A 25,066-nucleotide genomic window follows, 5' to 3' on the forward strand; every position below is an offset into this window, starting at 1 on the left:
ACTAAGAGCTGTGCCCAAATACAAGACCTGGGCGGGGGGGGGGGGGGGCCCGTGGCTCAGGCATACAGTACCTAGGCCAACAACCATGCAGGACTTTGTTCCTAGCCCCACTCTGAGCACCAGGAAGCATGTGGATTCGTAAAAAGCTAAGCCAAGTGCCTTCAACCTTCTCTCTGCCATGCACAATGCTTCCTCTCCCACTGTGACCACAGGAGCGTGCAGCTGTCCTTAGGGCTCACCTCTGCCGGATGGCTCGCATGACCTGATGGGCGCCCTCGCCCTGGTACAGCCAAGTGTGCTGGCTGTTGCGCACCAGGTCGCTCACCTTCACCTTCTGACTCCCCATGTACTTGTGGAAGTCCCTGAGATTTAACTGCTTAAACTCCTCCAAACTTAGCACACCTGTGGAGAAGAAAGAGAAGAGACCTTTGCTGGTACAAATGGAAGTTGGGGAGATCCTCAGCACACACACCAGGCCATCCCCTGGATCCAAGGCTAGCTGGTTTTTGTGTTTCTTTGTAGCCCCAGTGCTTGACACACAGTGTTTAATAAGTGTTGACTTGTTGCCTGAATGAGATAAAACTACAGCTGGAACGTGGTAAACTGGGCACCATATTTTAGGAGAGATATGACCAAGACAGGGCATTTTCAGAATACAGTGGCCAAGGATAGTGAGAGGATGCCAAACTGTGTCTTACAGGCAATGTCTAGCTTGGAGAAGAAGACTTAAGGGATCCATGATCTCTGTCTTCAAGTATTTGAAGGGCTCTTGTATGGAGATGAGAGGAAGCATTCTGTGGGGCTCCACAGAGCAGAACTGGGACCAATGGGGAAACGCACATGGAGGTAGATTTTGGCTTAATATAAAGAATGAATAACATATAACTTCCTGAATATAACAACTTTCTAACAAAGCTGGCCAACAATGGAATAGACTGCCTGATGTGATGATGAACTTCCCAACGCTGGAGGGGTTTGAGCAGAAGCTGAATGACCACCTGTCAAGTATGAAATGAAAAATGCAGAAGGGATTTTTGCACTGAGTAGGGGGTTGCACCAGATAACCAATGAGGTCCCTTCTAACTTTAAAATCCTATGATTTGTAAATGTCTCTCTACTCTAGCGGCATGAATGTAATGAGTGCAATGACTTCTGAATCCATGGCCTAAATAACTTTTTGTCCTAAAAACATTAGCCCAATGAGGAGAGATGACTACAGGTCACTAGGACAAAGGGAGGCTTCCAGGGAAAACATACATTCCTCTTATTCAGAATGGTATTTTCAGGGAAGGAATCTGGGTTTCTAAAAGCCGGACTGGCCCAGAATGCTTTCTAAGGGCAGAGTGATGGCTGAGCCTGCAAACAAGGAGGACCAGACATCACAGTCTGTCAGGGCTGCCACCTCTCCCACAGAAATCCACAAGTGTTCATACCACCCATGCTGGAGAAACCATCTGCCTGTCACAGGGAGACCCAAAGTACTGCCTGTCCAGCTTCCTTGAAGGAAAAAAAATCACCCAGATAAAGACGTTTTTCTGAGCTTTCTCACTTCTTTGTTTTATTTTTAGCAGAAATTGAATAGGTTGCAATCACATCTGGGACTAATTTAAATGTCTGAGTTTACTGTTTCTGCCATAATTCCATCTCCCTTGCCTCAAAGGGGAAGACAAACGAACCAAAAAAAACCCGTACTAGCCCAAAGAAATAAAATGACTTTTCTCTAATCCCGTTAGCTTGTGAAAACCCGCTAAGACATTTCCCCGTTTCCTGGGTCTTGATCTTCGCCATAAGGGAAGTGAAAGCCTGTAGGCAGAGGTAGGTTCTTAGAAGCCCAAACCCTGGCTGAGCCTCTGTTCCTTCAGGGAACAGCCAGCATTGATTCTCAACATGTCATGTTAAGGCTCCCAGTCTTACTGACAAAAGAGTACTGTCAGGGGATGATGCAGCCTCCTGAACCCTGCCCAATCTATCTCAGATATTGAAAATGACTTGCCTTGCTCACAATCTGAACCCTGCAGGCTCACATACTGCCAACAATGGGTGACAAATGCATCCAAAGTGAGGCTAGGCCAAGAGACCAAGTCTAGGGATGAAAATGTCAACAAAGCTACTCTTCTGGTTATCCCTGACTGGTAGCACAGCAACACAGGACATCAGTAGCCTGGCATAGCCAGACAGGATGCTTGGTGACTTTGCTGTGCCAAGATGCAGACTTGTCTCCTCCGGTGACTTTCCCCCTTGTAGGTCTCCCTCCTCCCCCTTCCCCTTGCCTGGTGCTCCCCCAGAAGTCTGAGGATCCAAGACCCTCCACAATCTGCCACTACCTTACCTTTCCAACCTTTTTCATATGATTGCCAGTCTCTACAACCTCACACTACTCTCACTTTCCCAAACAACCCCTAGACTTCTTCTGATCTCTAAACTTGGTCTATTTTCCCTTTCCCTTTTTATGAATTACTTACTATTCATCCTTTAAATTCCAACTCATACCCCTCCTTTAGGAGTGGGCCTTCCTTCATCAACTCTCCTTCCTCTCACAATTGAGAACATTTACTCCTGGACCTCAAACAACACTTTGCTACTACAAGGTGCATTTATCATGCAATAGTGGATGTTACAGTTATTTATAATTCATCCTGAAAGTTCCAAATGAATACTTAAGAAACATCTGCTGGAAATATTAGGAAATGGACTATTACACATGCAGGCTTTGCCACATATAAGGACAGGAGAAAGTTGAAGAAGATAAGGAGGAAAAAGAAAGGGCCCAGCTCCAAAGGACTTGGCATATCTTGGAACAAATCAGAGCTCCTTAAGGAAAGGGCAAAATGCTGCATCACCTCAGTGAGTTCCCAGGGATGTGACTCTGCTTTTGCCTCACGAAATGTAAGAAGGATGACTGTAGATTTTTAGCCTGAATTAGTGGTTTCTCCCAAAGAGGGAATGGGACTGGATTTAGCACAAACCCTAGGAAGGTGGGGAACATTGAGCAAGCCTTACTGCATGCATTCTTCAACCACCTTAAGTGATTGCCCAGAACTCAAGCTCCATTCCTTTTAAGGGAACCTCCAGAGGCAATACCTGATGATCATGGTGTATATAACTGGTCCAGAGACCATCCCTCCAATGGCCCAGGCTTCGTCCCAATCTATTTTCTTTTTCATCTGAATCCTCCCTCCAGCTGCTTCTGTTGTCTCACACTTCTATATGCCAGTCAAACCCCCAACTTTAATGATTTAATACATTCTGACATTTGCTGAGGTTGATGCACAAAGCCTGGCACAGAGTAAGCACTTAATAAAGGTTTGTTCTTTTATACAGCTCTAAGTAGCTGTATCCTTTACACTTAAAACCAGTCCACCTCTTAAAGGTTCCCAACCAAGAAACAAATTCTGGCCTCCAGCTGTCTCTGCCTGGATGACACTGAGAGGCAGAAGATGCCACCAGATGTTCCTGGGTACATCATCACAGCCCCTCAACTATTCAACAGATCCTTCTTCAAGATGGCCCCAGTTAGCAATATTACTCTAGGCTGGAAGCTTGACAGAGGGGAAAGTTGGGCTGGAAGAGTCCCACCTCTCTGGGGACCTATACACAACATGAGCAAGATGGCTGAGGCTGGTGCTCTGGGGAGGATTTTCCCCTTAGGCAACTGGATCTTTAGAATAAACCTGTTGAGGGTCTATGCCCTTAGAACTTTCCAAACTCACCATCACCATCAGGATCAGCCTTGACAGCAGTGTACATCTCCCGGATATTCTCCGGCGTCATCCACCTCCCGTTCCCCAAACGGGTGTGGGTCAACACCTGAAATAACAAACATGGATTTGTTTTACCTGGATGGAACCCAGAAAGGTCCCTGGGATCAGGAGTTTCTCAGTCATAAACAATCAGCGGTTCCCTGATCCCGTTTTGTCCCCTCTGACTTCTCCCATTGTGCAGATAATCCATCTCCCAACATCTAGAATTCCCTCTTTCCTCATCACCACCGTAGAAATTCTTCTCTTCTTTTTTTTCAGACCTGTCCCCCCATCCCCAACCAGCTGAAAGTGTTTTCTCACTCTCAGATTTTTCCTAAAGCACTTTGTCTGCACCTTTTTATAAAGTAGATTGCACTCTACTTTATATCCTATAGTAGATTAGAAGTTCCTTGAGGCACAACTGTCCTCTTTTATCTCCTGACCCCTAGTGCTTAGCTTAAGAAATATTTGTTGAATGAAGAGAAAATGTGAAGCCCAAGGAAAATTTATATTCTGAATAATAGATAGCATTTATATATGCCTTAAGGTTTGCAAAGTGTTATATAGATATTATTTCACTAGACTCAACCAATGTATTTTACAGATGAGGAAACTGAGGCACAGGGAAGCAGTGATGTGGCTTGCCCACACAGCTAGGTCCTGTGCTCCTATCCTTCAGGATCCACCAGCCATGTCACACCACAGATAAGCTCTGAGGCAGGCCTCCAGTTACCCCACAGATACACTGCTGAAATATTTAAGATTGCTTTTGTGCTCCTGTTTTGTCCTTTGGCCTCTCCCATTGTGCGGACAATCCTTCCCCCAACATCTGGAATTCCCTCCTTCCTCATTACCACTGTAGTGCTCCAGGAGAGCTGGGCATCCAAAGGAATCTTAAGGAAAATCCTTTGTAAAGAACAGGATCGTAAAATTTAGTGCTCTTGGGGCCTCAAGGGATCACCTCAGTCCACCCTCCTCATTTTACAGACAAAACAACTGAGGTTCTGGAGGTGAAGTGACTGGCTCAGGGTCACCAGGTTATTTAGTAACAAAACCACACTTCAAGCCATTCTCCAAATCCAGAGCTCTTCTTACACAATAAGCCAGCCTGGCATTTACAACAACCCTAAATCCCCGTACTGGGAATCAAAGAGTGTCTCATGTTGGCTTTCTTGAAGGTGTCAAGGCCAGATCCTCAGCCTGACAGGGTAGGAAAGGACCTAGAAGGAGCCTCACAAATTTTCTCCCCACTCCCCCTCCTTTCCCCCACCTTATCTGTTCCTGTGTGGGAAGGCCCAGCCTCTTTCTGAGAGGCCCACAAGACTTCAGACTAGGGAAAACAAAGATTCCTAGGGAATAATGAATGGAAGACCCAGGTCTTGCAAGGGGGCAACTGGAAGTTGACAAAATTAGGCAGTACAATCTAGAGCTCAGGTCCTCCATTGTGGAAAGACAAAGAAAGGACCAAGTAATGGAGGGACGGGAATTACTACTGGGACCTGCGTGGACTTCGATGAGTTTCTGAGCTATTGCTGGGGGGGTGGAGTAGTTTTACCCTCTGAAAAACTTTTCTAAAAACACAACCCACTAGCCCTGTGCTCCAAGAGTGGACATACAGGCAGCTTGCCAAGGATTATGGAGGAGCAGGGGCCAAATGCTTCCTCTACCTCCTTGAGCTGCAGTCGCCCGTCCTGGTTATAGTCCAGCAAATTGAAGATGTCCATGGGGCTGACTTCAATCATTTCCATGGCCTCTTCATACTCATCTGTGGGCAGCGTCTGGCTCTTCTGCAAGCCTTTCAGCTGGGCCAGGTGGATGATCAGCTTGCATTCCTCCTCACTCAGAAAGTTGGGAATTTCTGCCAGGAAGAGGAGGGAAGAACCATGGCCGAGTTACCAGTTAAAAGTAAAGCACCTGAGAGACAAACCCAAGGTAAGGAAAGCTAGGCCGTGTCTTTAGAGTCCACTAGCTTCTCTGGGCCAGTTTCTAACCTGTATAATGGAGAGAAGAGCAGGTGCCCAACACACGAAAAACTTGAAGTACTTTGAAATGTCAATTATTATTGTAATTATAAAAGGTCTTGGTTCTAACTCTTTCCTTTCCTTACCAAAAGGCAGGACAAAGGGTTAATACTGGGCAGGTTCCTAAGGAGACATTTTTCTGATAGGACAGTGACCGGTGGAGCTGACAGTTTCTCTGTAGAAAACCAACAGTACAGGTTTCAGTCACCTTGCTGATGGATATGCATAGTGAGCCTGCAGTGTGGAAAAAGGCCAGAGGTGCCAGTAACTTCACACCTTTTTTAGTGATTGGACCCTATTAGAATCTTACACTGTACACAGTATATTACACCCCCTCAGGAACCCATGGTGTATTGTCATCATTAAGAGACTGTATGAGCTGTGCAGGAGGAGCCACATACCACCCAAGGGCAGGGCAGGGCTGTGCCAGGGAGACTCCCACAGTCCTGTCTCTGCCAGGATGCTCTCCAGGCCCTTCTCTTAGGTCAGATTACAATGAAGCAGGTTTCTTTGTGAATCTAAGAAAGCAGTTTAATAGCAAACATTAAGTCCATCCCTATCTGTCCACTCATTTTGAACCTAGGTTGAATTTATCCAGTGAATTGTTGCACTTCAACCAAGAACAGGTTTTGTTTGGGATTCTGAACTCGGGACATTGGCTTAGATGGACACTTGTGTTTCTGGCAGTCAGAACTGGTGCCAGTGCCTGGAAATGTAGCCCCGAGACTAAGTATTTTTTAATCAATTTAAATATTCATAGAAGAAATATGGTCACAAGCCCGAGGGAGAAGTGGCCTCACAACAAGGCTTCCATTTCTGCTCAATGCCCAGCTCTATCCCATCAGATGATCTTCCGCTGTCACTGCATAGACAAAGCCGTGACAGTGTGCTGGAAGTTCTGGCTGTCTCTTAGATCAGAGAGCCCCGCTCATAGGACATTTGTCGTTGTTCAATTGTTTTTCAGTCACATCCAACTCTTCGTGACCCCATTTGGGGTTTTCTTGGCAAAGATACTGGAGTGGTTTGCCTTTCTTTCTCCAGCTCATTTTACAGAGGAGGAAACTGAGGCAAACAGGGTTAAGTGACTTGCCCAGGATCATGCAGTGTCTTCCACCAGATTTTTAACTCAGGGAGCTGAGTATTCCTGATTCCAAGCCCAGCGCTCCATCCACTGTGCCACCTAGTTCACGTTACATAAGATACTGCAATAAATATTTCTGGGTTGTGCAGACAACTCCTTCAATGTGTCCTCTCAAATGTCTCCCATTTATCTTATCTCTCTCTCCACTAAACAACCTACTCTTAATTACATCTCTCACAGATAACAACAGAAAAAACTGACTGAAGATAAAAGATGGAGAAATCGCCTACTGTTTGTACCCAGCATCACTCTGGCTAGAGTTCAAGAAGAGATATATATAGTCAAGAAGAGACTGGATGCACAACCCAATCATGGCACAACTCAAAAGTACCAGGCAAACTCCTTGTATAAACACCTTCCACACCTGTACATCTCCAACCTAAGCCCATGCAGAATGCGTACAGGGGGTTAAAGGTCGGAAGTCTGCTTAACTGGTAGCAGGGCTAAATCAATAAGACCTAATTGACTTGGCCAAACACCTGATTGCTTTTCCACAAAAAAAGGAAAGAAAGAAAAAAACAAACTGTTAAAGAGTCTATTAACAGATGCCTAATCCAGGGGCCTCCCCAAAGGGGCAGAGTTTGAATAATGACATCCAGTAGCGACCTAATGGAATGCAAACAGGTCTGATTTACAGACTGCCAGAGTCAAGTCGGAATAACGAAGCCCGGGTGCCCTCATTAACACACCTGCTGAGCTGAGCCCAGGCCCCCAGTTAGAAAGCCGAAGCCTCTAGGTAAACACCTCATTTGTGTTGTCTTTGCTAGAACTGTGAACTCCTAATGAAGGAGCTGGCCGGGGAGCCACGTATAAAAAGGTCTGCCTAAGCAGACTGAGCTCCAAGGAGCCCCTCTGCTCCTCCGGAACATCTGCCTGTCCCAAAGGCTAAGTTAAAGGTACAGGATGGTGGCCAGGGGGTCCGTAGAGGGGCTGCTGCTTGCCTTGGTAGGTGTGTGTGGCTATTGCTTTGTAAGGGCGGGGGCAGATTTCCCTCGGAGCTCCTCTCGATGCACGTACATTCCAAGAAGCATGGCCTTATGCTATGATATTGGCTATTCTGAAATGCGAATCCCCAACCTGCTGGACCATGAAACCATGGCTGAAGTGATCCAGCAGTCCTCCAGCTGGCTGCCACTGCTGGCCAGGGAATGTCACCCAGATGCCCGCATCTTTCTCTGCTCACTCTTTGCACCAATATGCCTGGACAGGTAAGACTTTAAACTCTCTATTTCCAGGGAAATCTCCCCACAGGGCAGCTAATGACACCCGTGTCCTTTGGCTCTCTTTTGAGCTGGGCCAGCTGGGGCTGCACTTCTCCATCAGCCGCTGGGTTTGTGTGTTTAATGAGTCCTATTGAGGCTACTGTAAAACTACAGATGGGTATTTCAGATCACGTGCTCCCAGGAGAGAACCATTCCTGTGGAGTGCCCTATTTTAGATGAGGACACAATCACGGTAGGCAACAGAGCGGCCCCAGCTAAGAGAAAAGAGCCGCCCCCTTCCTACTTCTGCTGGTGATTACATTCCGCTGAAAAAGGAGACTGTCAACAGTCCGGTTTCCATTTTTCTATTCATGTTTTCCCTCTCTTACAGCAGGTGGGTTTTGGTCCCGCGTTCATTCTTAAGGTCTTCTGTTGTTATAAAGGGCACAGCACCATGGAGGATAATCCATTAGTTATGGCTCTGAGTAGGTTTGATATTCTCCCTTTTGCTTTTCTGCTATAAATAGTCCACTTAAACTACTCACATGGCAGCCTCACTTTCAGGAAATAAATGGAGCCACACTCCAAGATGCTTCTTAAATTACCCTTATTTCCAAAAAGTGACATAAAAATATAAGCCTTTGGTGCCAACAAGAACATCCTAGTAATGAGGACAGTGCCAACAGGAGTCTCCCATTTTTCCTCCTTTTCCCATAGCTGTGATTTAGGGATAGAGAACACTAATGAGTTCCGAATGGAAACACCAAAGAACATCTTGAAGGCTAATGACAAAGCAGGTTCACTCCCCCGTCACCTGGCACTAAAGGGGGGTAAAAAGCAACTCCTTTGAAAAGAGTGTTTTCCCAGTTGAGGAATTTCATTCAGTTTGACAAATACTTATTAAACCCAAGTGGTACACACAATGTTGTGCTAGGCACTGGGGAACTTCCAAAGTTTAGCTGAGATAATGTCCCCACCCACATGAAGCTTATGGTCTAATGGATAATTTAATATACAATGATACATGATAAGTGAGATAAGGATAACAGATCTACTCCCCACTTCCTGTAAGGCAGGGGTGGGGGTGGGGGTGAGGGTATGCGTGTGACAGTAAAGCAAGGCTTCATGATTCCTGGAGATAGCATTTGGGACTGGAAATACCTGAAAGGTTGAAGACCAGAGCTCCCACTGTAATTTTCCAGAAGATATGGAGGTAAAGGGAAACACTCTCCTTGTTTCAGGAATTCCTGAGAAGACCCTGTTTCAGTATTTTATACTCCCCATGTTTTCAGGGTAACACCACGTATACCAGTTTGGAAGGCCATTTGAAACCTGGGAAAAGGAAGCAACCATATCCAGCTAGGTGGGTGGGTGATTGAAATATCAGTATTTATGGGATGAGCGTTTACTGCACTGCCATGGTTTGGGGAGGCCCTATCTGACTGGCAAACATTTCTGGAGCACCAAGGTGGCATGATGGATAAAGAGCTGGATGGGGACTCAGAAAGACCTGAGTTTAAATGTGACCTCTGACAATGACTAGCTGTGTGACCTTGGACAAGTCACTTAGCTTCGGAATGCCTAAGTTTCCTCAGCTGTAACGTGGAGATAACAGTAGCATCTGCCTCCCAGAAATGTTGTGAGGATTAGATGAAGTAATATTTAGGCACTTACTAAATGTTCCTTCCTCCTTTCACCCACGACCCCCAGAGAGCTGTACTCAGCTATGCTGTGAAAGGTACTGATGTTTAAGACATTTCTTTAACCCTTAGGGAACCTGCACCAAGATAGCATGGGGTATGAGAAAGAGTGCCGGATTGAAAGTCTGAGACGTGGCCTCGGATCCTGGCTCTTAACGCGCACTAGCTGTGGGACCTTGGGAGTAATAACTTCTCTGAGCCTGTGATTTTTGGGGACAGGTCTGTGGTGAAGGAAGTGCTCTGAGAACCCAAAAGTGTGATGGACATGTGAACTGGCCTTTCAGCATCATAAAGACTTAGGATTTTATCGCCCAGCCTTAGCAAAGCTCATTGTTTCTGAGTTGTTGTAGACCAAAAAATTCTTCAGCTCACAGTGTTCTTCCTGTTGAACACAAAGAACTTACTAGGTCTCCTGTCTGTGTATGTTGCCCTCTCCTTTAGAATCATCTACCCCTGCCGAAGTCTCTGTGAAAGTGTTCGGGACAGCTGCGCCCCCATCATGGCTTGTTATGGATACCCCTGGCCTCAGATCCTCCAGTGCGATAACTTTCCTGTAGATCACAGTCTGTGCATCTCTGCAATCACCAAGGAAATGAGTGCCAGCAGGAGAAGTAAGATGGCCTCATGTAGTATTACTGACAGTGCTGCCACTACTACTGCCACTCCTACTACTACTGCCACTCCTACTACCATTACCACTCCTACTACCACTACCACTCCTACTACCACTACCACTCCTACTACCACTACCACTCCTACTACCACTACCACTACCACCACTACAAACAGGGTCAGTCATGATAACAGAGGCTAAATGTCCTTCCTTCAGTGCTCAAATGTGGGGGGTAGGGGTGTCAAGCCCATAGGCTTGTTTTATAACTTATGTAATCACAGGATTTAGAGCTAAAGGGGATCTGGAAGCTCAGCCTAAACAAGTTAAGTGACTTGCCTAAGGTCACACAGATAATAGGTAGATGAGCCAGGAATCTGACCCAGCTCCCCAGGCTTTAGATCCAGGGCTCTTTAAAAAACAAACAAACACCAAAACCCAACACTTTAAAGCATACGGGTGTGCGGGCATGTACATATAGAGAATTTAATATGGGAGTAACAATTATTCTATAAGTGATACCCCTTTTGCATTTTTTTCTTTTCTGCATTAAAAAATGTTCTGATGCTCTTTTGCCCTGGCAATCACTACCACCTCACCTCTACCCTCCCTTGGAACTAGCCAGTACATTGGGCACGTATTGAGGAGGCTCGCCAGCGTCTCAAGCCCAATGGGATGGGAGCTGCTATTGCTGTTTTCCCTTTCATTATTATGGACACCATGTCAATTGTCCTGCCTCTGCTCATTTCACCGGCCAGTTCATGCTAACGTTGCCATATTTCTTTGAATACATCATACTCACCATTTCTTACCACACAACAAAATTCCATTATATTCACACACCATAATTTGTTCAACCATTCGCCAATTTACCACCATCTATTTTCTTTCTAGTTCATCCTACAACAAAAAGTTCTGTAATAAACATTCCTAAATAGGGGTCTTTTCCCTTTCTCCTTAACATCCTTGGGTGGCTGCTAACAGACAGTTTTATTGCTGGGCCAAAGGGTCCGAGGTAGGTCAGTGACTTTTTGACTGTCCTTCCAATCTGGTTACCAGAAGGGCTGAACCAATTCACAGCGCCATCACCTGCCCCTATCCTTTCACAGCCCCTCCATCAACTGTCATTTCCCTCTTTTGTCATATCTGACACCCTGATAGGTGTGAAGCAAAACCTCAGAATTGTTTTAATTTTCATTTCTCTTGTGATCTGGAGCATTTTTTAGATGGCTATGGATAGTTTGCATTTCTTCATTTGAAAACTGCTGGTTCCTATGCTTTGACCACTCACATACTGCGGAATCCAGAGCTAGGAGAAAAGAGAGCTAACTAGCTAAGTCAGAGATATTCTCCTAGCATCACAAAAAGAAACAAACAGAAGCTTCCATCTTTATCAAGCTAAAAAAGGAACCAGCACCACTGCTGTGACCTTTGAGCCAGTACAAGGAAGTGAGATCCTGGGGTATAGGCTTCTGGCAGCCCCCCTTCCACAATCCCAGGGCGGGGGTGGTGGTGTAGGAGTTAGATGGCTAAGTTGCCGGGCACAGAGAGAACTCTGGCTCCCAAGTTCACCAGTTTGGCACACAGTTCCCTTACTGTAGAGAACAATGGCTTACAGTCAGTGGCATTCTCCCCTTCCCCCACCAGTTCCTCGAGCCAGCTGTCGGGACTGTGAGTTAGAAGAAGCAAACTCCCCAAAGGAGGTTCTGGATACCTTCTGTACCAATGATTTTGGTGAGTACAACTGTCGTGGCATTCTCAGCTCCCATGACCCTCACTCTGTCTAGCAAACTAAGGCCAACATGTGCCTTTTGTATCCCCAGTACCATGCTAAATACCTGTATGAGGATTCAGGGTAATTTGTTTGAATGTGATGTTCAAATGCCAAACTAGGGGTCACAAGGTAGAATGTCAGTGTTTTTGGTCAAAGGCCAATGAAACAAAAAAAGTCATGTCCTACATGGCAGGGCAATGGTTTTTCTGCTGTTAAATAACAACAAAGGTGAAGCTTCTTCCTAGGATTTGGGATTTCCAAAGACAGAGCCTGACAGCTTACCCCAAGTGAGTCAGACTGAAAGGGTTTTAGCTCATACCCAGACAACTCAGGATCTCAGGGGAGGGGGAGCTCAAGCTGATGGAAGCCAATAAGCATTCAAGAGGCTTGTTGGTGACTTTGCACAGCTCTCCCTCGATTAAATCCAATTCACTTGCAAGTTATGGCATGGCATCACCTTCCTGATGGCATGGCTCACTTAGAGAACAAGGACAAACAAGAAAGACTATAGGCAAAGTACTGTGAGAGGCACTGGGCTGGCAGACCCCATTACGTCCATATGTGCCAGCACAGTGTCCTGGGTACACAGATACAAGCAACAAGGAAGAGTCCCAGCCCTCAAGAAGACATCAACAAGGTGGCTGGAAAGGACTCGGGGATTTGGGATGGGGATAGTGGAGAAGCAGAGCCTGGAAAGGGATGAAGAGAAGCTAGCCTGGGCCCATCCCCAAAACAGAGACCCCAGAGAAAGAAACTCACCAACAGGAGAAGGGGACCAACTATATAGATTGATATAGAGATAGGTGTACACATTTTATATATATACATATACACATACATTATATATTATGTATATTAATGTATATACATATACATATATATAATGTGTGTGTGTGTGTGTGTGTGTGTGTGTATAAAGAAAAAGGGAAAAAATGCAGGCTCAAAAAATTTACATCCTACTAAAAAGATGCAAGCCATAAATGGATAAGAATATTCATGATAACTCGAGGGGCAAGGAAAGAGCTCCACTCACTAAGGGCATCAAGAAAGGCTCCTGGCAGGAACAGCACAGTTGAGCCAGAGATGGTGAGAGGATTCACTTCCAGGCAGCATTTCCAAGAGAGACACATTTCTGGTGCCTCTGCAGGGGCTCTACCCAGCCCTGCCTGTAGGCCTGGGCAATAAGGTAGGTAACCTTATGAAGTTTCATAGTAACAGGTAGGCTTGAAGGCTGTGAGCAGGAAAGCAGCAGCACCAGCAGATAGGAACACGTGGCCACCTGCCTTTCTATGTCTTATCCTGAATGATTCTCCTCCCCCCTGCCAATCCTCCACCAAGGATCCCTCCTCTGCACTTGGGGGATGGGGGTCCTCTGGTTCTTCTGCTCTCCAGCAGGTGCTAGGGTGGCCCTTTGCCACATGACCTGCCATCTTCCTCTTCCAGTTGTGCTGTGCTTTGATATTCACCAGTTCTCAGAAACAAGCCATCACTGATAACACGCCGCAGCCTCCTTCTACGTATCTCATGTTTGAAGTTAGAGGAGGAAGGAGAAGGGGACTTTGAGGTCAGCTATTCTAGTCCTTTCTCAGCTTTCAGTTTGACCACTAAGATATTTCCATTTGAAAGATAACTGACTCAGAAGTCCAGGGAATCTGAGGAGAGTGGAAGGGCAGCCAGAAATGGGTAGCAGGGAACATGGTGGCAGAGCCCAGGATCCTGAAAGCTTCAGGAGGCAGAGACTCTAAGGCCACATGTCTGGTAGTCCAGGAGATCAAGGTACAGTGCAACTCTGTTTTGTTTCACCTACTCTAGCTGTGAAGATCCACATCTCCCGGAGGAACCGGACCTCATCCAGCCTCTTTGACTATGATATGGACTCCCGGCTGGAGGTGTTGAAGCGAGGACCTCTGCTGCCAACAGAGGTCCACCCCAGACTGAAGCAGTGGCTGGAGTGGGATGCCACCTGTGTGCACAACCTCATGAGGGGTACTCACACAGGGGCCTACATTATCAGTGGGGAGGTCCAGGGCAACAGATTGGTGGTTAACAAGGCTTATGCCTGGAACAAGAGGAACCGGAACCTGCATCTTGCAGTCAGAAAGTGGAAGCATCACTGGTGCAGAGAGTAGGGCAGCCTCACGAGCAGGGGGAAAGTGTGAAGTCAGATGCCTCCTTCATCCTGGGGTGATATCATACCTTTTCAGCCTAAGGACTCTGACTGCAAAGTCAAACTCTGGCAGGGAGGTTATCTTACTTAGATCCTTAGTAATTGATTATCCAAGGAAACAATGAATTGTTGATCCAGCTCTCGCCCATAACATACACTGGGAGATGTGCTCATCTTGTTCCACTGCATTTCAAACACATGTAGGTATGATGATAGACTCTTCCCAGACAGAAACCCAGAGAGGTACATGAAGTGACTGGTTAAATAGGACAAAGCTGGCTGGTCCTCCGACTGGCATGAGACAAATTTCAGATAAGGGAGAAGGGAACCCAGTACAAGGCTGATGAGCGCCATCCCTTGGCACTAAGTATGATGCTAAAGGGGATCCCAGGAAGGGTCAGCTTCCTAACAATGAAATAGATACCTTCCCTGCTCAAGTCCTCTTACTCTGCTGCCACCACATCCCAGATATCTGCTCCCAGAATCCTTGGTGGGCCCTTACCTTCAAGAACCTAGCCTTACTCACATTTCTTCATTGGCAGAACACGATGGCTCTAAAAGTAGGGAGGAGAGAAGCGGTAACTCTGGCCCTACTGACACCCTGCTGTCTGTGTGTTTTATAGAAATCTGAGAGCTTTATGAAAAGATCTCCATGTCTAGTCTACTCAGTGCTCCATAATCTGAACATATTACTAACACTTCAGCAGGGGCCCCAGAGATTTACTTGGTAGATCTTTCTGAAGCCAGAATCAATACACAAGGCTCACCAAATCAGGATGTATTCTTCCTGAACTTTGCTGAGCCTAAGGCTCTTATTGGAAACACTTTTAAAGAGACCTCTGGGATAGTCAGTGAGACTTCCATGTACACATCTAGGGTAAGCTGCTTAAAACCTAACCTAATATTCACACTTAAAATCTAAGTCTGCTTCTGTTAGCTTTGTAGGATTTATTATGAACACGTTCTTCTCATGATATATGTCAACCTGTCTTTGTTTAAACTGGAGGCGGGGGAGAGAGAGAGAGAGAGAGAGAGGAAGAAAGGAGAAAAAAGATCTGGCAATCCTTTAATAAACCAAACATGATTTTAAAAATAAATATTCCTTATACATTAGTGATAATTATCTTCAATATTTAGGAAAATAAAAACATGACCCAGTGAGAAAGACATTCAACATGCCCCGTAGAAAATTTGGTCAAGTGCCCTTGGTATTCAAGGGATACTGAAGCAGGAAAGGCATGTAAAGAGTGTGACAAACTCCTCCTAAGAAACCCAGCCAGAGTATATGAGATGGTACATGGGCACCAGAGCACCAGACTGATAAACATCAAGCTGCTGCTCAGAAAAAGAGGTCTATATCTTTCACACAGAATTTTGGAGGGCCAAGCATGATTAATTTTACTTTTATTTCTGAAATGTCTAAATGGGAAAAAAACTCTTTAACATCAGGAAAATATAAGTACTAACCCACTGAACAGCTGCTGAGTGCTTATCAGTGCCATGGGGCCTATAAATCAAAGATAGGGTCCTTGCTCATAAGGAATTGATCAACTCAATCAGGAAGAGGGAAGATTTGGCCAGCTACACTGGGCACAGGCTTTGATAATAGTTTGAGATGGAAAAGAAGGATCTGAGGGCTAAAACGGAATAATATTCTTGCAATGGTGAGAGTTGTGAGGTCACGTAAACTGTCCTCAGGGAAGTGGTAGCAGAATTGTGGTGTAGTGAAAAGGGTTAGACTTGGAGTCATATGCCCTGGGTTTAAGTCCCAGTTTGAGCAACTTAGTAGCTGTATGACCCAGGGCAAATCAGTCTACTACTCTGACTCAGTTTCCTTTTCTGTAAAATAAGGACAATACTATTTACCCTGCTGATATCACAAGGTTACTGTGGAGGCTAAATGAGATAGTGTATGCAAATCACATGAGAACCTTGAAGTGCCATATATATGTTGACTTTTATATCATTCCTTGGAAATAGGAGAGGTGAGGCCCGAGGCACACTGCAAGATAGTTACCTCTTCCCTTTGGGATTGGCCATATTTGAGATATGACCATAGCTCTCTGATTCACTGGACAAGTCCTTGCTGTTTCCATTTTATCTCAGTGTCCACATTACTAGAAAGAAGCCTAGCATTCTGGGAGATTTTGGTGCTGAGAGTAACAGGGAGGGAAAAAACGGAAGAGCTTGAACTATACCACAGCCTTCAAGAGGGCACTGCGTATTTAGCTCTAGCTCATCCTTTCCTCCTACCTTGTTACTGCTGATAATTCACCCACAAAAGGCCAGCGAAGGACGGGTCCAGGTGCTTCCTGATACCAGATTCCAGGTTATTCGGAGTTTCCACAAAAACATCACTTAGCTTTAGTCAAGGAATCATCACTTAGAACAGAACCAGAACATTGGACACAGAAACGGCAATGTGGTGTGAGGGACTTAGCTCTTCTCAACAGTGCAATGAGCAAAGACAATTCCAAAAGACACATGATGGGAAAATGGAATCCACATCCGAAGAAAGAATTACGGACCCTGAATGCAGATCAAAATATTCTTTTTTCTCTCTCTTTTTTGTTTTCTCTCTTGTGATTTTTCCCTTTTGTTCTCATTCTTCTTTCACAACATGACTAATGTGGAAACATGTTTAATACGATTGTATTCATTTGATTGTACTTTCATTAACTGTATTAATATGATTGTACACATCCTATATCACATTGCATACCATCTTGGGGGGGGAGGAAAGGGAGGAATGAAAATCTGGAACTCAAAATCCCGTAAAAGTGAGTGTTGAAAACTTAAAAAAGAAGAAGAAATCACCACTTAGAACTTTCAGGGCTGAAGAAGCCCCGTTTGGGTTTTCCTGTCCCATGCTTAGTCTTCATTCTATAGGTCCCAATGGGCTGGAAGCCAGGACACGTCACAGCTGGTTTTCTAGATCAAGTACCTTATTAGGAGATTAGAGTGTTAAGCCAATAGATTTCCAACATGACTGACCCAGACAGACCATAGGCTGGGAGTTCTCATGGCCGTTAGTTAGACTGAACATGGTGTTTGCTCATTCTCATGGTTATACCCTTTTTCCGGACCATCTACATTTCCATAGGCTTTTCTCCCCACCTACATCTTAGCCAAAACCTCATGGGACTCACCCTACAACAGGATGATTAAAATATTATTAAAAATAGTTCAACCAAAATACCAATGTTATTTCTGAAACAGCGTTTCAGATGACACATGGGTCCAAGTATATCCCCCAAATCACAAACCTCTGATCCAGTGGTGTAGAGGATGTGCTCAGACCCATGGGCTCCTGACAGTTGCAGATCCAGCCATGGTCCTCAAGTCCCTGGATGCAAAAGGCCAAGACTCTCTTGGTCACTGCTTTGAGAGTTTGCTCTTAAACCCTAGCTGCAGGAACAATGATCCTGAGGATCTCAGGCACAAACTCAGTGGACCTTCCCCCTCACCCTCAGGCCTGAACAATGGCTGAGGTTTTGGAAAAGGACCAGGTCAGCTAGGGTTTGAGTTCCTGCTGAGGTCAGGGTAGGGAGGAGGGGTCAGACATTCATTTAGCTATTTCTGATAGAAATACAGATGTGTAAAATGCTGAGGGTTTTCACAAGCTCCTCATCAACCTTTCTATATTAACATCCCATTCAATTCTAACTGAGGTCTAATACTCAAGTATTTGTAGTGCAATGCATCAAAACTACTGAAAAGATACTTTAAAAGCCATGTCTCTTAAGAAAATTCTCAGGAGCACTGGAAATTAAATGAGATAACCAGCTTCACTTCTTAAATGGAATTATCCAGCAGCAACAGCCATTGAGGAGGATTCTGGGAAGATAAGCTAACATCCTGGTCCTGGAGTTTCTCACTTTACTAGTCTGTTTCCTGTCAGGTACAGGCTATCCAATGGCCACGATCAGTTACCTGGTGTAACATCCTCCATGAAGATGGAGGAAACAGGAAACCAAGATTAAGCTAAAAGGGCCGGTTCAATTCCACAATCAATTCTCTGATTTTGAAAGTCCACAGAAATCACATTTTTTCATTTGATACTTAAGTACTGGGATGGGAAATTGGGTTGGTTTTTTTTTCCTTTTGGTGGAGGAACAGTTTTAATGAAGTTTTCATTTTAGCTCTTAAGAGCTACAATGATCTAAGGGTCACTTTGTATAAAGCAATAAAAAACTAGAGGTGGAAGCTCTTGATACAAAGTTTAAAAGAGAATTCCCTCAAATGTTTGGAGGAGGAAGTACACCAATACTTTCTACTTCTAAACAGCTTTCATCCCCTTAGCACAAGAAATTTACTTTGGTGATTTTTTTTTTTTTTAGTCTGTATATGTGCGAGGGAAGGAAGGAGGGAAAGGGAAGTCATGCTGTTATAAACAAGAATTTTCAAAATTCTTGGCTTCAAATTTACTCGAGAGTCAGTTTCACAAATATAAACGGTGGCGGGGCTATTTTTTTGGCCAGGAGATGAGGAGTCATTATTTGTTTAAAATAAAAAAGGGTGGGGTTTTTTTTTTGTCTTTTTTTGACACATACCACTAAACAGACATCTATTACACAGTAAGCTTGAGGGGTCTTTTTCTACAGGGTGTTTTGTTGGTATATTCTTACCAAAGAGAAGAGGCTTCAAGCTGAGGGTCTTCACATCGTGTATTTTGTTGGGGATCAGCTCCACCTTCTGCTTGTAGCCAACCTGGATAACAGCACATTGGGATCAAACATCCTAATCATCTGCCACCTCCTAGATTCCAAAGCCCCGTGGCACAGTGTTTTGTGCACATTTTGTACTTTTAAGGTTTGCAAAGCACTTATGTTGTATGTTTAACAAATGCTTGTTGAATTTAATTTGAAGTCACAAAATAGGGATCACTTACAGCCCGTGAGGCAAAAGGCCATGGGAGACAGTTTAAAATTCTACTGCAGAAAATAGTCTGGGAAATAATCTTACTTCTCTAGAGACAGATGGATTGAGACATCCTGGGAACTAAACCATCTCTTTGACAAGGTCTTTTTGACAAAGCTCTTCCTAGGAGCAGGACTTCCCTTGGAAAGGGTCAGAGAAGCAGAAGCTTTGAAAAAGCAGAGAATCAGGCCACTACCGCTCAAATGACTGCCAATGGACTACAGTTTCATGTTAGATACTATCTCTACTACCTCTCCATATGCATATACGTATGTATGTGTATCGTGTAGTCTATGTTTAAGTATACTGTATGTATGTGGTACATAATATGTGTGTATGTACACACACACACACACACACACACACACACACACCTTTGAGGTCTAATACAATTCTGACACCGCAGTTGCTGAATGGGAAGGTAAGAGGAGGAGGCCGGGTCTCTAGACGTCCTCTGCTTCCCCCTCCCCAATCTCGGACCCACACCTAGAGGAGACCAAGGGTGCTGCCTAGAGGGTGGTGAGGAGCGCCCATCCGCGGACACGGAGCCAGAGGGACCCGAACCTGAATTTTGGCCGTGACCTTGAACCCCCCGCACCCCTCTTGTGGCCCCAGTTTCCCTGTCTCTCCAAGGAGGGCCCGCGGTTCTCGGCCGCCCTACACTTCGGCTCACCTTGATGCCCTCCAGACGGACGAGGGGCGCCCCGAGGGGCGCGGGGGCCGGAGGCGGGGCCGGGGCTGGCGCGGGGGGCGCGGGGCCCGGCTCGGAGGCCGCCCCCGGCCCGGGCCCGGACGAGTCGCCGTTGCTGTAGTGCACGAAGAAGAGCAGGGCCAGCACGTTGCCCAGGTACAGGTGAACGAACACCATGAGCACCAGGAAGTAGGAGCGCGAGCAGATGCCCCGGGGCTTGCCCCCGGCCAGGCCCGGCGGGGCCAGCGGGGCCTCGGGCGCCACCTCCCCGGCCGTCCGCGGGCCCAGCAGCGCCCAGGGGGGCTCGGCCGCCTCCTCGGCCTCGGGCCGCGGGCCTGCCGCCGCCGCCATCGCGCCACTCCAGCCCCGAGCCGGGGAGGATGCGAGCGCAGGCCGGCGGGGGCGCCCGGGGGCACCTAGCCCCGGCCCGGCCCGGCCTCGCTCGCCCCTGGGAACCAGCGGAGCAGAGGAGCGGAAGTGGCGCTGAGCGGGCGGGCACGCGCCGGCGCCCCTCCCCGCCTCTCTCCGCTCCCCCCGTGCGCTGGTTGCTAAGAGACGGGTCAGGCTTGAGGATGCTGCCCCGGCCTCCCCCGCCCCACGGTTGCTAGGAGATGGGGCAGCTCCCGACCAGGCTACGGCGGGTCCCCCCTCCCCCTGCCCTTCGCTCCTCCTTCGCAACAGTTGCTAGGAGACGGGTAGGGGCAGAGGATTCGGCGGGCGCAGTGCGCTGGGCTGTGGGGCCCGGCCTGGCTGGGCTTTCTGTTGCATCCGCAGGGCTTAGTCCGTAGTGCGGCACAGGGACTGGGCCTGCGATTTCATTGGCTTAGGGAGCAAATAATAGGGAACGAGATGATGTTTGTACAGGGCCTCTTAGTACGTGCTGCTTCTCTCCTCTAGCTTGACCTTCCTGGCTGAGAAAGTTCCCTCTGCCAACGCTGATCAGCACGTTCTCCAGGATCTACAGTCAAGAGATGCCCAGGGACACCCAGCGAGGATTTGAGAAGGTTTCTACCCATCGCATTTCATCGTAAGCACGAAATCCTTTTTCATTCTTTCCTCGTCTCCCACGTACACCTGGAATGGACTCCCTTTGCTGTCCCACTCTCCCCTCCTTTTTCAACACCCAACTCAGGTGCAGTGTTCCTTAGAAGCCCAGATTTCCTCACTCTCCCAGGCATGTTGCCTGGTTCTTAATCCACACTCCCTAGTAGCTTAGTAATTTTTATATCTGTCCTGTCACCCCAGTAGACTGTACGTCCTTCAGTGTTTATCTTTGCCTGGCTGGCACTGCACACAGCTCCTTGGACGCAATCAATGTTTAATCCTGGTTAAACTGAATTGTACTCTCTGAAACTGGTCCTTTACCTGACAGTTTCAGCTCCAAGGCTTTGGTGAGTCCCACACAAGCATTCCACATTTTTTGTAGAACTCTAACCACCCTTAGTAGAGTGTCAACTCCCTTAAATATAGCTCCGCCACTGTTAAACATAATGCCCTGTAAAGAGTAAACACAACATTTCATGAAATAAACGAGGAGTGGGAAAAGTGACTAAATCACAACATGGATTTGCTAAAGGATGGAGCGGCCCTCAAAAGAGGAGCTTCAGAGACCTCATGGTGGAAGGAATGCATGTTTCTAGGACTTGCTCTTTGACCCACTCATTTTTTAGGATTAGTTTGCAAATAATTTTAAATTTATGCTTCAATGGTCCTTGATTAAATGTAATTTTTTATTATGATCTGAAAAGGGTGCATTCTGCTTTTCTGCATTTGATTGTGAGGTTTTTATGCCCTAATACATGGTTAATTTTCGTGAAGGTGCCGTGGACAATTGAGAAAAAGATATTCCTTTCTATTCCCATTCAGTTGTCTCCAGAGGGCTATCCTATCTAACTTTTCTAAGAGTCTATTCATCTCCTTGACTTTTCTTATTTATTTTATGGTTAGGTTTATCATGCTCTGAAAGGGGAAAGTTGAGGTCCCTCATTATATATAGTTTTTTTACATTTTACAAAAGACCATACAGTATTTTTACATTGTCCATACAGGTCTACTTCCTGGTGGAGGGAATGTATACAAGTGGCGATGTGGCCTTTGTTATTCTTTAGTGACTTCAGTCATATGACTCTTTATCATCCCATTTGAGGTTTCCTTGGCAAAGACAATGGAGTGGTTTGCCATTTCCTTCTCCAGTTCATTTTTTTCCCCTTTTTAATTGTCCAGCTCATTTTATAGATGAGTAACTGAAGCAAAGAGGACTAAGTGACTTGCCCAGGGTCACACAGCTAGTGTCCAAAACTGGATTTGAACTCAGGTCTTCCTGACTCCAGGTCCAGTGCTCTAGCTGACCCAAGTGAAGACCTAATAGTATGCCAATTCCTCCTGTTTTGTGTGCCCAGGGAATGAAAATATACACAACCAGCATTGAAATAGGAATGGGGTATCTTGGAGAGCCAGATTTCTGAGAATGTAAAATGGAAAGAGCATTAGAAAAAAATCCTAAGATACAAGTGCTTGTTAAAAATAGATTAGGAGCATCTTATCACGAGATTAATACATTATGATCAGGTAGGATTCATACCAGGATTACAGGGCTGGTTCAATATTAGGAAAACTATTAGCATTATCGATCACATCAACAACAAAGCTTACAAAAACCACATGATTATCTCAATAGATGCAGAAAAAGCTTTTGACAAAATACAACACCCATTCCTACTAAAAACACTGGAGAACGTAGGAATAAAGGGAACTTTCCATAAAATAATAAGCAGTATCTATCTAAAACCTTCAGCAAGAATTATATGCAATGGGGATAAGCTAGATGCATTCCCAATAAGATCAGGGGTGAAACAAGGATGTCCATTATCACCACTATTATTCAATATGGTACTAGAAATGTTAGCTGTAGCAATTAGACAAGATAAAGATATTGAAGGAATAAGAATAGCCAAAGAAGAAACTAAGTTATCACTCTTTGCAGATGATATGATGATTTATTTAGAGAATCCCAGAGATTCACGTAAAAAATTACTTGAAATAATAAACAACTTTGGCAAAGTTGCAGGTTACAAAATAAACCCACACAAATCTTCTGCGTTCCTATATATTAGCAACAAAGTCCAACAGCAAGAGATAGAAAGAGAAATCCCATTTAAAGCTAGGGTAGACAATATAAAATACTTAGGAGTTTACCTGCCAAAACAAACCCAGGGATTATATGAACACAATTACAAGACACTTTTTGCACAAATAAAGTCAGATTTAAGTAAGTGGAAAAACATTAGTTGCTCATGGGTAGGCCATGCTAATATAATAAAAATGACAATTCTACCTAAATTAATTTACTTATTTAGTGCCATACCAATTAAACTATCAGACAATTATTTTCTAGAGCCGGATAAAATAATATCAAAATTCATTTGGAAAAACAAAAGGTCCAGAATATCAAAGGGACTAATGAAAAGAAATGCTTGGGAAGGTGGCCTAGCGCTACCAGACCTCAAATTGTACTATAAAGCAGCAGTTATCAAAACCACTTGGTATTGGCTAAGAAACAGAGAGGTAGACAAGTGGAATAGACTTGGCACTCAAGACGCAGTAGTCAAGGAATATAGCAACCTTCTGTTTGATAAACCCAAGGACCCCAGCTTCTGGGATAAGAACTCATTGTTTGACAAAAATTGCTGGGAAAACTGGATAACAGTGTGGCGGAAATTAGGCATAGACCCATACCTGACACCGTACACAAGAATAAAGTCCAAATGGGTACATGATTTAGGTATAAAGATTGATACCATGAATAAACTGGAGAAGCAAGGAATAGTGTATTTATCAGATTTATGGAGAAGGGAAGAATTTTTTACTAAAGAAGAGATAGAAAGCATTATGAAATGCAAAATGGATAATTTTTATTACATTAAACTGAGAAGTTTTTGCACAACCAAACCCAATGCAACCAAAATCCGGAGGGATGTAGTAAATTGGGAAAGAATTTTTACAGCTAAGCTCGGGGATAAAGGCCTCATTTCTAGAATATATAGAGAACTGATTCAAATGTATAATCATACAAGTCATTCCCCAATTGATAAATGGTCAAAGGATATGAACAGGCAATTTTCGGAAGAAGAAATTAAAGATATCTATAATCATATGAAAAAATGCTCTAAATCACTGTTGATTAGAGATATGCAAATCAAAACAACTCTGAGGTACCACATCACACCTATAAGATTGGCAAACATGATAGAACAAGAAAATGATAAATGCTGGAGAGGATGTGGGAGAGTTGGAACACTAATTCATTGTTGGTGGAGCTGCGAGCGCATCCAACCATTCTGGAGAGCAATTTGGAACTATGCCCAAAGGGCTACAAAAATGTGCATACCCTTTGACCCAGCAATATCGCTACAGGACTGTATCCCCAAGAGATCACAAAAATGGGAAAGGGTCCCACATGTACAAAAATATTTATAGCAGCACTCTTTGTAGTTGCCAAAAACTGGAAGTCAAGGGGATGTCCATCAACTGGGGAATGGCTGAATAAATTATGGTATATGAATGTAATGGAGTACTATTGTGCCATAAGAAATGATGAACAAGAAGACTTCAGAGAGGCCTGGAAGGACTTATATGACCTGATGCTGAGTGAAAGGAGCAGAACCAGGAGAACTTTGTGCACAGCAACGGCCACAGTGTGTGAGAGTTTTTTCTGGTAGACTTGGAATTTTGTAATAACGCAAGAACTTCTTAAAAAAAAAAAAATCCCAAAGGTGGTTCTCTAAGGCAAAATGCCTTCCACACTCAGAGAAAGAAATATGGAAGTCATTCGCAGAATGTAGCAGATCATGTTTGTGTATGTGTATGTTTTTGTGTATCATGTTTTGATTTGTTATATGATTTCTTCCATTTATTTTAGTCCGACTACATAGTATGACTATAGTGAAAATGTATTAAATAGGAAAGTATATGTAGAACCTATACAGAACTGTATGCAGTCGTGGGGAGGGAGGGGGGTAGTGGGGGGTAGGTGTGGGGGGGATAAAGTCTCAATTGTATGGCAGTGATTGTTAAACATTAAAAAATAATTAAAAAAAAATA

The 25,066-nt window shown here is 45.0% G+C and overlaps 2 protein-coding genes across 5 annotated transcripts in view; one reads left to right on the forward strand and one right to left on the reverse strand.

Moving 5' to 3' along the window:
* The window catches only part of P4HTM (prolyl 4-hydroxylase, transmembrane), a 32,222-nt gene extending 11,791 nt beyond the window's left edge, over positions 1–20,431 (reverse strand). For 3 of the 4 annotated variants that reach the window (XR_011976664.1, XM_072651675.1, XM_072651685.1), the window contains exons 1-5: positions 19,949–20,431; positions 18,984–19,065; positions 5,408–5,598; positions 3,711–3,807; positions 240–402 (exon numbers count right to left, since the gene is read on the reverse strand). Coding sequence is in view for 3 of the 4 variants with exons in the window: in XM_072651675.1 (XP_072507776.1) it covers positions 240–402; positions 3,711–3,807; positions 5,408–5,598; positions 18,984–19,065; positions 19,949–20,317 (902 nt within the window). In the remaining variant the exon portion in view is untranslated. The remainder of the gene's footprint in view (positions 1–239; positions 403–3,710; positions 3,808–5,407; positions 5,599–18,983; positions 19,066–19,948) is intronic. The other variant, XM_072651663.1, reaches the window with a different exon arrangement.
* LOC140532801 (secreted frizzled-related protein 5-like) lies at positions 7,616–15,452 on the forward strand. Its single transcript, XM_072651708.1, has 4 exons — positions 7,616–8,110; positions 10,246–10,415; positions 12,062–12,148; positions 14,001–15,452. The coding sequence occupies exons 1-4, from the start codon at positions 7,806–7,808 to the stop codon at positions 14,315–14,317; spliced, it is 879 nt and encodes a 292-aa protein (XP_072507809.1). The 5' UTR covers positions 7,616–7,805; the 3' UTR covers positions 14,318–15,452.
* Positions 20,432–25,066: the final 4,635 nt, after the last annotated feature.

This window comes from Notamacropus eugenii, chromosome 1, assembly GCF_028372415.1.
Source record: "Notamacropus eugenii isolate mMacEug1 chromosome 1, mMacEug1.pri_v2, whole genome shotgun sequence".
In the NCBI taxonomy this organism is placed as follows: Eukaryota; Metazoa; Chordata; class Mammalia; order Diprotodontia; family Macropodidae; genus Notamacropus; species Notamacropus eugenii.

Coding starts and splice junctions, on each gene's coding strand:
- LOC140532801 (XM_072651708.1), top strand. CDS start 7,806: ATGGTGGCCAGGGGGTCCGTAGAGGGGCTGCTGCTTGCCTTGGTAGGT. Junction 10,416..12,061: donor AATGAGTGCCAGCAGGAGAA/GTAAGATGGCCT, acceptor TTCCCCCACCAG/TTCCTCGAGCCAGCTGTCGG. Junction 12,149..14,000: donor CTTCTGTACCAATGATTTTG/GTGAGTACAACT, acceptor CACCTACTCTAG/CTGTGAAGATCCACATCTCC.